Source organism: Eleutherodactylus coqui, chromosome 1, assembly GCF_035609145.1.
Source record: "Eleutherodactylus coqui strain aEleCoq1 chromosome 1, aEleCoq1.hap1, whole genome shotgun sequence".
Lineage (NCBI taxonomy): Eukaryota > Metazoa > Chordata > Amphibia > Anura > Eleutherodactylidae > Eleutherodactylus > Eleutherodactylus coqui.
The window spans coordinates 439,613,422-439,625,894 of NC_089837.1; the positions used below are offsets into that span (position 1 = coordinate 439,613,422).

Consider the following 12,473-nt stretch of genomic DNA (forward strand, 5'->3'; position numbering starts at 1 on the left):
CGGCAGCTGACAATTCCCTTCCTCCATGTGTACGGTACAGTATATTCAGTACCCAATATGGCAGCCACATGCCCTTGTGTGCTGTATCACTCATAGACCCCTAGAGTCCCAACTAAGCTCTGACCGATATTCCCTACCGTTGAACAAAAAAACGGACCCCTACCAAAACCAGGATTTGCAGGAAGGAGGTCAAAGGATGTGACTGTAGAATATGCATGCAACTGACATATTTTGTATACATTGTCATTTACTGATGGCTTTGTAGATGAAAATGTAAATTTCCTTTCACTTCTGTGGAGTCATGACATCTAATGCAGAGCTGGGGAAAATATCCCAGAAACCATGTGACCAATACACTGGTTACCAGTGTCCACGTTTTGGGGTCATTATTGATGTACTCATGGTAAGGCCAATAAATACACGACCCAAAGGGAACACTTAGGCATCACAGTAGAACCCCAAGTCACTTAAATTTCAGTGGTATCCATGTGTCCACTTAGGGCGCTATTTCACGAGCGCTGGCGGCTACCACTCACACTCCTGTTTTCCTAACAATTGCCAGGCTGACTCTGCAAGGGCAGGTTAGTGCCATCACACTAACGTTCATGGTGCCTGGATATTATGGTAGGAGTAAGCCATTGTGAAGAAATGTAGCAAATGATAGTGACAACGGCTTTACTGGAGAAGTAAATGCGAGACGACCTACAAAAGGGAATGGTGTAGGTGGTGGCCGGGCAAGTCTTCTCTCCTTATCCCTACTGACTGATTCTTCTCTAGTTTTGCTGGTGTCCTTGTCACTCCTGGCAGCATGAGGTGCTACCTGCAGCCCAATCAGGTAGTCCAGGGTGGCACATCCATACGTGCCGTCACAAGAAGGTTTGCTCTGTCTGCCAGCACAATCTCACGGGCATGGAGCAGATACCGGGATATAAGGAGAGCTGGACTGGGCTGTAGGAGGGCATCAACCCAGCATCAGGATGGGAGGAGCACTGCCAGAGCTCTACAAAATGAGCTCCAGCAGGTTACTGGTCTGCAGGTATATGACCAAACTGTCAAGAACAGACCCTATTAGGTGGCATGAGAGCCCGACATCCTGTGGTGGGACCTGTGCTCACAGCAGAACTGGCAGGTCCACCATTGACACCCTGCTCTCTTCACAGATGATTGCAGGTTCATACAGAGAACACGTGGCAGATGTGACCCATTGAGATTCGATGTGTGATTTACATGTTCCCGTAATGTTTTCTGAGCAGTTGACTTTGCTCCAAAAGTTGCCCATGTGTTTACTAAAGGCTATAGCATTTTGTCCATCAAGTCCTAAAATTGTGTCTTTAACAATAGATTGTAAGCTTTACAGCAAGACCCTTCATGTGGAGCTATTTGGCAAGAACAGTGCCTATTCCGACTGGTCTGCACTACCAGATCTTGTGATACCCCTTATGGGGTCAATGATGTGGTAGGTAGAGTGACTGAGTCTTACAGGGGTTGTCCCATTAAAAATACTGTTTATATCTGGATCCAGTCCATAGGGTAAATGCAGACGACCGGGTCAGATTCCGACTGCAAGATTCTCGCAGCGGGATGCAACCCGTGCCCGTGCAGTGACCCCCGGGGCTTACCTGTCCAACATCTTCAATCTGCTCATGTGCCGGCTGGTGCACAGCCATACAATCGCAGTGCAGAGCCGGCGCATCAGTGATGACGTGACAGTGAAATTGGACATAGTCAATTATAATAGGTCATCAACAGCATCGCTTTTATCCACATCAGTGGCAGAACTAACAGGTTGTAAGAGCCGCTAGGGATCTGAACTTATTCCAGAAGACAAGAGGCGGCAGCATCCAGGTTTGCAGTATAGAAAGCGTCCCTTTATTCCCCATGACAATAAAATTGACAGCAACGTTTCGACCTGGTGGTCTTTAAAGGACGCCTTCTAGATTGCAAACCTGGATGCTGCCGCCTCTTCTTCTCTAGTGAAATAGGACATGCCACGATTTTGTTATTGCGCGAGCTTTCTGTGATTGAAATCGCAGCTGTCTGCATAGATCAATGCACTCCTATGGCAGCGCGCAACAGTGAAAATTCCATGTGAAATCTCGCCGCGGAATTTTCGCCCGAGTGCATTCATCCATAATCATAACATTTTTATATTTACATTTATTCAAAAAATGTTTCTGTCCTCAGATATTCCTGGTCTAATGTGAGACTAGCGCCACCCGCAGTTTATATTCTGTGTTCACCTCAGTAATTGTTCCACCTACTCAGTCTTTATTCTCTCTGCTCCACTGCACAGAAACAAGACTCAATATAGGCGACTACTCTGGAACACTTACTGAGGTGGACTGGACCCAGAAAGGCTTTTTAATAGAAACAGTAGGGGGCGCTATTCTAACATTAGTCCTGGAATATCAGCAGATATTAAAAAATGTTTCTAAGTGCAAATACAAAAAACCATGAGTTTTGTAGCCATGTTGCATCGCTACAAAATCATGCGATTTTGTAGCCCTTGTAAAACAGGCCTAAAGAGGAGAGCAGCCATCATGGCCACCTGAAACCGGGGCCGTAAGTGGCGCAATGGATGCATGAAGGAAAAGATGGAGGGCAGGTAATACACCCCCTGCACCCTCTGCTCCAAGGACTGAATTTTGTTTTGAAACCAGAGGGTCAGTTTAAAGAGAACTCTTGTCACTTATGGGGCTCTGTAGCCTTCTCCCTTTGTGTAGGCACTGTGAGGACACGAAAAAAGCTGAAGATGACAATTAAGGGTTCACACAGGTTTTCAAAAATAAAAAAAAATTTCCATGACAAAATCTTGATTTCTAATGACACTCGTGGAACTGAAAATACACGCAATCTTAGGTTTAGGGCTCCTTCACACTGGCGATCGCAATATTGCTGTGTGAAAAATTGCTGCAAAAAAAAAAAAAAAGCGACTTTTTTCCTGAGATTTTTGAGCGTCACAACTGCTTTTTCTCACAAAAACATGGCTGCCACTTGCGGTTGTGCCGCACTTTTTTAGCGCAAAAGTCAATAGGACTTTCTAATGATAAAAACGCATCACATGGAAAAAAAAAATCACTGGTTTCATAATTCTGCGCTTTCACTCTCGCATTGCTCAAAGAAGCGTCACTATCTCGCAAGTGTGAAGGCGCCATTATTGTTTTTTCATATACAAAAATAATAAGACACCCCCTGCTCAGACACGCTATTTCCAGTTAAATATATAGTGTTTTTTATTTTTAAAAAAATCCCCAACCATGAGAGGCCGGCTGAGAACAAAAACTTCAATGCACTTCAAAATCTGAAGTATTCTTTGTATTTTCAAGACTGAGTATTGAGATTCTTGTGTGTTTAGTTCTATTTATCTCTTTGTTCTCCAGTATGGATCGTAATGGAATCAAGAAGTTCTATGGACAAACAGAACGAAAACACACAGGAATCTCAGAAATGATTATTACTCAGAAAAAACTCCATGCCAAAAAAGAAAAACCCATGACAAATCAGAAGATTGCAGGTGTTCCCCGATGCGGATGAACCCTGCAATACTACCATAGTATGGAGAGCCGTATTTGGTAGGACGACTGCCTTTACAGAGTCTCTATATGTCATATGAAGACTATAGCAAACTGCAGCAGAGGAAGCATCCTGGGAATACGCAGTGAGCGGACATTCACAAAGCTGAAAACAATGGACAGTACAAAGTCTCTGATCTCAGTCCTGAGAGACTCCAGATAGGAAAAATATGGAAGCTCCAGGAAGCAAAAGAGAAAAACAACAGTTTGTGCAGATCATAGAAGGGTATTTATTAGGAAGCTAGCAAGGGAGTACAACCTGAGATTAATTGGGGAGGGGGATCAGAAGCAATGTAATGTCAGGAAATGTATTGCTGAAGGAGTAGTAGATACTGCGAACAGACTTCCAGCAGACGCGGTCAGAAAGCCAACTATAAATGAATTGCCTGGGATGAGCCCCTATCTATCCAACTAGATGGACCAGGGTGGGGTGTTTCTGCCAAGAAGTGTCTGTTCCTCAGCAGTCGGCGGTTCCTCTGAAACAGGGGATATAGTTTAAGTTTATCATGCAGTTTCAATGGGGACGGTCATACACAGGTATGTTTTTTGAAACCCATTTTAGAATCCATTCACTCTGAACACAGATCAGCACCCCAGCTACAGACCCCAATAACGTGACCCTTATGTGTAATGATGCTTTTACAAGGGCTGAGAGCCCCCTGCAATGGGTGCCGTAAAACATTTGTGTCAGCGCTTGTTTCATTTTCGATAATCAGAAACGCCATCTTTTCTCCTTAGGGAGAGCAACTATACTATAAACTAAGTGAGGAGACTCAAATGGCCATGCACGCTCCTCTGGGTAATATGCAAATAAGGGAGATGGAATAAATCCTCCACAGCCGCCTATTGAAAGGCAGCAGTCCTTCAAGCCAAAGTCAGACTTTTCATACAAGCCTTGTTGCTGCCTTTCAATAGGTGGCACTGTGAAGGATTTATTCCATCTCCCTTATTTGCATTTTCGGTAATCATCATCTGGTTTAATTATCATCAACTAGCCAATAACATAGCAGGGAGGGGTGCGCTTCACTGACTGCGAAATTGAAAAAGTGAACAATAGTTGCTCTAGTGTTGGACTGGGGTACTGAGGGCCCACAAGTACATTTTTTTCTGGAGCCCCACTGTACAACTACATGCAAATATTACCTGACCCCCATTTGCGAATTCCCAGTTACTACATTGTGCGCACGCATCGATGGAAAGGTGGCTGCATTTGTGTGCAGCCTGGTCTCTACTGAATTATATGGAGAATGAGGCTGGGAGCGCTGAATCCTAGGATGGGCTATTGCTGAGACTGTGCATGTGCGCTGTCTCGTGGCGTTCGTATAGGAACACTCGCAGTGAGACAGCCTGCATGCGCAGTCTCGGCATTAGCCTGGAATAGCATTCGGTGTGTAAACGCTACGTTACTAGTGCCCTGCAGGAAGGAGAATACCGGCAATGTATTGAACGTTACTGGAAGAAGAGGATCCATCCGGCTGGAGGTGATGTGACCCGAGGGACTGGAGAAGATCGGGGAGGAAAAGGTAAGTACTGATTTTTTTTTTTTTTTACTTACCTTCATGGTGGGGTGCCAGACAAGTATTATGCTGTGTAGCTGCCCTGGATCCACTCTCCATGTACAACATAAGCTGCTGCATCAGACCCATGTGCTTCCACTCCCTTTTGGGTGCCTCCACAGCTTCACAACTATTCGACCTTGATACATGACGCTCTGGCATATTATGCTTCTACATGGTTTACTAGCTTCATTCTCAGCACACGTCTTTGCGCTTTCGGTATTGTTATTTGATATTACTGGTAACTAGCCCCTCCAAGCTGCTGAGCTCTTGGGCCTCTTAGTCCCCAATCCCTTTCATTTTTAAGCCATTTCATTTCTAGTGTCCGCTCACCCACTTGTTGCTATGGGTTTTTCGGTATGTTTTATGTCTCTTCCTTATGCTTCTATCCATTTGCTGGGGACCATTATATTCTGCAGTTTCCAGCTTATAAGGACCTATATGGATACGTGCTCTTCCATTGCTTTTATATGCTGTTTTATTGTCCCTTGCACTATATGATTGGTCGGGTGTTATTTGGATATTCTGTATATCGTGTTTTCTATGTTTTGTTTGGTTTATTAAAGCTTTCCTGAATAGAAAAGAAAAAAAAATAGATAACTAGCCGCTTTCTTATATGGATGTATACCGCCTATTCGTATGTAGTACAGGTGGGTGGGGGACCCAACCCTGCTCAGGGCCCACCAGGGAATACACCGAGCCCAAAGTGCTCTATGTAAAAGCATACAAAAAAATCATTCGGACAACTTGTGCAGTGACTATTTTGAGTGTCCAATCGGACGATGGTGTAACAACTTAATTGCTATACGATACAAAACCGGATCAGAGCAAAGGAGGAAAATAAGGGAGGAATTACTGTGATGTGTACCATGAGCGTCACCATCTCTTATTTGCACAAAGGTTTTGAAGCCCATGTATGAAACACAAAAGAAAGTTTCTGTATCATAAGATACTTTGGTTTTCGCTCTTACTTATACTAATGGAAACATGCGGCTGGCAGTGCACCGAAACCTGCAGAACAGTCATCTACAAGCCAACGACTCACCGGCAAATTCACACTAACCTCGGAAATGTTTTTGTCAGTCTCCTTTCTTTTCTCCTCCAGCTTCCTCTCGATGCCCACAATGCCAACAGCCTTTATTCTCCCAGCCTTTGTAAGGAAAAGCAAAAAGAAGAGGAAGGAAGCATTAAATAGTTCTCAACATGTAAACTATTTTTATGAAAGGAATGATTCTAGCTGCAGGATGCAAGGATCCGAGGCTGAACTATGGTATGACACCGGCAGAAGGGACAGCCGCGGCTAGAAGTCACACTAATTCAGCATTTATTCCCAGCAAATAGAAGGAAGATAAAATAAATGAGAAATAAAGTCACATGATTGTAAACCGTGGGATGGGTTATAATTTTATGGAGGATAGGACAAGTTTTAAATTATCAAAGTAATCCCTACTTTGTGCGATCCTCACTAGTCTAGCACCACTAATCAAGTTCTCCCAGCCGCACTTTGTTTATATGACTGCAGTAATGATGTGTCCTGATTAACACATGACCACTGCAGCCAATCACTGGTCTGTGCGGGGTACAGCACGAGACTGCTGAGGCCAGTGATTGGCATCAGCAATCACGTGTGTATAGCGGCATGTCACCACCATAGTCATATAAACAAAGTCTGACAAGGAGGTGCTGGATTGGGGAAGGGGGGATTGAAGAAGCAAGAATAACTTCTTTTGAAATTTTAAAAGATTTCCTGCCCTTTCTAATATTTTTCTATATCTCGGACAACCTCTTTAAACATTGCATCAAAAAAGGTTACGCAGTTTTCGAATATACTTAATGTTGCAATTGCCCACCAATTTCAAGATCTCTGCAAGCTATGAGGGGTGGAAACATTTTTTGGGTAGTGGTGCAGCTGGTCTTGCATGGGTTGGGCGGGTACAGTAGTAGGGAAGGGCCTGGCTGACAGCTGTACATGCCCCTCTGGCCTCACCACCTTCCTGTGACATTTGGGTTTGCCCTGGGTTTGCAGTGGCTGTCCAAACACGGCCAGGAGCGCCCCTGTCGTAACTGCTTTTAAGAGCTAGGCGGACAGAAGCACGAACGACCACATGAGCTGTCCGGTCAGAAGCAGAAGCGCTTGCTGAAGGAGTGCCAGAGGTGTTTTCAGTAGCTGCCCTGCCAGGAGATCTAGCGGTGTCAGGGGCTGTGCCGGCAACAAGTTGGAAGGGAAAAAGCTTCACCATCGGGTGAACCACGAGCGACCGCAGTGAGACAGCTGCAGCCACATCGAGCGCTATGTGTTTCTTGGTGGCGTGTGGGGGTGGGGGCTGGAGAAGTCGGCGGGAGCTGGAGCCAAAATGGCTACTGCGGGACAGCTACACCTGCTTCAAGTGATAGGTCTTCCTTGCCGGCAGATCGGGAGCTGAGGAGCTACAAAGGGCATGCCTGCGGCTGCCATTTAGCAGCTGTAGGCATTCCCTTTTACTCAGGACAACCAACCCATGTCTTCCCCCATTATTCTGGTGGAGACATAATGCACCAGTAGCACAACATAGGACTATGCCATTCCATAACTTACAAGAACTTCTACGGGAGTTATAGAAATAATGTAGCAAAGTCCGATCGGTTGTTTTTATAAATTTGGACCAACCTTGACCGCCACATTCAGATGGGCCTGGGGGGAAGGGGCCCTAACTCAAAATAGGTGGAGATCACGCATCTCTCAGACCTATGTCATAACCTTTGGTTATGAGGCCCAGATGGGAATACCCCTTTAAAGAAAACCAGTTACATGGATAGGTTCATTTCATATTAGACGATAAGAAACGCTACTGAAGTTTACCTAGTGGGCACAATCACACCCAAACCAGCCAGCTCATGCCTCTGCTTACAGTCACAGCAGGTTTGGCACTGTGCCATGTTGCATTCCCTCCTTGAAGTACTAACGTGGCTAATTGCTACATAACTGGGCATTCAGGAATCTAAATAAGCTTGGAGACAGGTCAGTGTATTTAGGCGCCGTCCATACTGGCACTTATGAGAAAAAAAACCTGTAAAAATGCTTATATTTTAAGCATATGTTTTAAAAATAATATGTGTGGTACACATTTTGACTATTTTTCACTGTAAATTCTTTGTCTGAACCCTTTCCAATCCAATTTTGGATTCAGGGTTTCCTAAAAGGCTTTCTCTTTTTGCTGTTATACAACGGTGCCATCTGCTGGCCAAAGCCAGTGTGTGTGCACCAGAGAGGATCCGACAGGGGAGTGGCTGGCAATAGACGGTAAGAATACCCTGTCGGACGTCTTCTGACATTGGAGCTGTACAAGCTTCAATCAGAATGTAGGAAGACGTCAGACAGTGGATTGGAAACAGTTAATACAGTTTTGTAGGTCAACATTTTTTTTTCCCTGGTTCACAAAAAGTTTATGTGGCTTCCGGCACTGGCGATGTGTACCAGGCGCGCCCAGTGTGATAACAGGATTATTTTGGGTATTGGAAGAAGAGGCTGGATCATATAGGAGACCGTGAGACACCGGTTCAAAACCAGGACTGTCCCGCTGAATCTGGGGCAGTTAGGAGGCCTGGCAGTGGACTCCCCACAGACTATCAGCATGGCCTTCCTAGCAGACAGTCCATTTCATAGTCTTCTCCCAGTTTTTAGTTCAGGGGACATTCCTTTGCATACTCGAGTTGATATCCTGGGTTACATGGGTTCACAAGTGGTGATACACGGAAAGTACATATATTTCTTCTTGCCACCCCTTGGGCACTGCTCTGGAACGTCCCAAGGTCTTGCTGTGCTCCCCAATGACACGGATGAGGAAACAGGATTTTTGTTACTTACTGCAACATCCATTTCTCGTCATGTTCACGGGGGGACACAGCATCCACCTAATTCTTTATTCACTGCCCCTCTAGAAGAGCTCCTCTTTCTCTCTGCTTTGCCATGGTTTCCATGGGCTTTGCTCTTTGGATAATACCCAGTGACTTCATATGTTGATTTATTTCTCCTGCTGCTTATGTGCAAACTGATTTATCTAGGTGCCTGCAGGAGGGGCACAGCTGGTGCGAGGAACTAACACTTTTTATACTTAGTGTCGCCTCCTAGTGGCAGCAACTATACCCCTGCAATGAACATAAGTAATAGATTTTACAGTAAAGCGTCAATCACCGGCGCGCATTTGTGCTCCGCATTACCCAGAGGGCTGGGTTCACATAGGGCGGATTTAGTGCGATTTTGCCACAGAAAAACTGATTCTGCCACAAAACTGCTTCAAAGGTTATTTTTGTCTTGTGTATTTTACGCGCGGGAAAAAAAAAAAAAAAAATAAAAAAAAAAAAAATCGCAAGCATTTTTTCCCCCCGCAGCTCTTTTTTACTTTTGCAGCGGATTTTGCTGCGTCCATAGAGGTCTATGGACAAAAAAGCGCTGCGAAAAAGTCAAAAAGGATTGACATGCGGTATCTTGAAAAAGTGCGCCGCAGCTGCATTTCCGCACTGCGGAAAAAATCCGTCCTGTGAGAACAGCTTTTTGCCCATACACATTTGCACTGCATACGCAGCGGTTTTGCTGCAGTGCGGATATGCAACAGCAAACCGCAGCAAATCCGCCCCGTGTGAACCCTAAGCTATATGTTTTTACGCACGTAACATGGAGAGCTGAAACACCAATGATTTGCATTTGCGTATTCAGTTGCGTTTTTATGGACTTATATAGCCTAGTAAACTTAGGCCGCCTGCAGACGGCCGGGTCGGATCCGGCTGCGAGAATTCACGCAGCGGGACCTGACCCGCGACCCTGCAGAGAGCAGCACGGCACTCACCTGCTCCCGCAGCTCCGGATCTTTCATGCAAGAGCTAGCCGGCGGCCGTGGAGTGACATTTAGAGCATGCCGCGTTTTGTTTTTTTTTTTGCTCGTGATTTCGCGCAGACAAATCGCGTCCGTCTGCATAGGATTGCGTATTGTAATGCAATCCTATGCAGGCGTGTATGGGCAGAAATTCTGCGGGAAATCCCGCTGCGGAATTTCCGCCCGTGTGCAGGGGGCCCTAATGGGGTTGCAGAAATAAACATTGGCGTTTCTTGCGTTTTCTTTGTGCGGTCCACATTTGCAAAGAAAACCCCGCAGTAGGCAGGGAATACGCACAATATCAGTCCGTGAAAACACAGTTCACAGATCAAAACTGAATACACCTGTATGAATGAGCCGTAAATAGCAATAATCCTGTTATGTAAGTGCCACGTTACCTGAGGACCTCTGCTCATCTGAATAGAAGGTGCTGCCCTCTCCCACCTCTTCTGCGTCAGCTCCTCTGATAGTCGTCGATTAAACTGCATCCAAGCACACGGGACAAGTGTAAGTGTACTGACCATGTCAGGAGACTTCAGAATAAGCTGCTGTGTGTACATGGGGAATAACACTATTTCTGGCCATTATGCGACTCGTATCCTGCAGTTTTTACCCCTGCAGGCTCCATCTCTAAATCAGTCTTCCCAAAGCGAGTGGGTGTAGACTAGCTGCTATGATGTCTCCATACACTACGCAAGGAAAAGAGGATATTCTGCACCCCCTCTATCAGTAGGTCTCATATACAGAGAAGCAGCAGCATGGAAAATGTTATACAGCAGTACTGAGCAGTGCAGATGTGATTCCAACAGCTTAGAGACAGTAAAACACTTAAAGGTGGTCCCAAGCAACGTACCCCAGCCGATCAACTATTGATCACCTCAGGATAGGTCATCAATAGTTGATCGGCTGGGGTCTGTCGCTTGGGACCCTGACCAATCAGCTGAGCGGATGCATGCTGTCAGCGCAGCAAATATACAGAGGTCGGAGTGGAAGTCTTGAAAGTGGGTCTTGAAACTGTATGCACGGCTCTCAATAAAATCATTGCTAAGGATAGGTCATCAATAGTATTCTCCCTTGAAAACCCCTTTAAGTATTAGCTGCTGCAGCAGCATCTATGTCTCTCTACACTTCTTACTTGACTTCTCTTCCTCCTCTCGATTGACGTCTACTGACAGCATGTAATCCGATTCCTAGGAGAGCTGTTAGTATGGCTGTTTGCTGGGCTAATCTATGGAGCTGTCGGCTTTGTACACCAAACACTTTGCAGTGGTCCTGCATGGCAATGAAGGAATAGCTGCCATTGAAATGAATGAGAACAGTGCCTGCAGTACCATGCTGTGCCATTGCAAAGTGTGCAGAGCCATTTGCTTTCTGCTTCATACACTGAAACAGCAGCCCAGCGAACAACTGATCGGCTGGGGCTATGGACGATGAGCATTGCTATTGACGACCTATTAGAGATGAGCGAGTATACTCGCTAAGGCACATTACTCGAGCGAGTAGTGCCTTAGCCGAGTATCTCCCCGCTCGTCTCTAAAGATTCGGGGGCCGGCGCCGGTGACAGGTGAGTTGCGGCGGGGAGTGGGGAGGAGGGGGAGAGAGGGAGAGAGAGATCTCCCCTCCGTTCCTCCCCGCTCTCCCCCGCCGCTCCCTTTAGAGACGAGCAGGGAGATACTCGGTTAAGGCACTACTCGCTCGAGTAATGTGCCTTAGCGAATATACTCGCTCATCTCTATGACCTATCGTAAGGAGAAGTCCTCAATCTTTCATAGCTACACAACCCCTTTAAGAAGAGGAGAATTCCTTTAAATTATAATATCTGTGTTTAACACCACATGATTAACATTTAAAGCGACCCTCCAAGTCTGGACAAAGATGGCCACACTGCTTCTCTCTGACAACCTACTGTACACTTGGCATTCGTATAAAGTACTAAACCTATATTGACTGGCTAGTGCTGCCCACATGAGCCATCCCGTCAGAGCATCATGTAGTGGCTTAGACTACCAATACATACTAATAGACAGTGTACATCAGGTAGTCAGAGAAGTGGCGCAGCCATCTTTATTTGTCCAGGACCAGAGGGTCGCTTTAAAATGTGTGGACCAACAATACACTAAAAGTAAACTGGTGAAGGTACTTTGGAAACGGTTCCACTTTCATTTAGTATGTACTGATTATGAAATAGCAACTCACACATCACTCGGTGCAACAGAAAACCTAATTACATCAAAAATAGTGACTTGTGTAAAATTCGGATAAGTGTAACAGGCAGGTTATACAGAGTATTAATTATTATGACATGTCACTGTATCTCCAAGAGCTAATCGGTCATTTTTATGGTGATCTTTGAATTCAGCAGATGGAAGTACATAGGGATAAGCTAATTTTGAGCCTGAAACACAATCATGGCTGGGCAGTGTAATTAGATACATTGTACACATTATATTGGCTGTACTACCCCCACGTCACACATACAATAAATGTGCAATCAT

The 12,473-nt window shown here is 45.4% G+C and overlaps 1 protein-coding gene across 1 annotated transcript in view; it reads right to left on the bottom strand.

Annotated features, from left to right (window-relative positions):
• Positions 1 to 12,473, bottom strand: part of VPS36 (vacuolar protein sorting 36 homolog) — a 32,406-nt gene that overhangs the window by 12,139 nt on the left and 7,794 nt on the right. Inside the window, exons 5-6 of the mRNA XM_066582476.1 lie at positions 10,377 to 10,460; positions 6,192 to 6,278 (exon numbers count right to left, since the gene is read on the bottom strand). Of these exons, the coding sequence (XP_066438573.1) occupies positions 6,192 to 6,278; positions 10,377 to 10,460 (171 nt within the window). The remainder of the gene's footprint in view (positions 1 to 6,191; positions 6,279 to 10,376; positions 10,461 to 12,473) is intronic.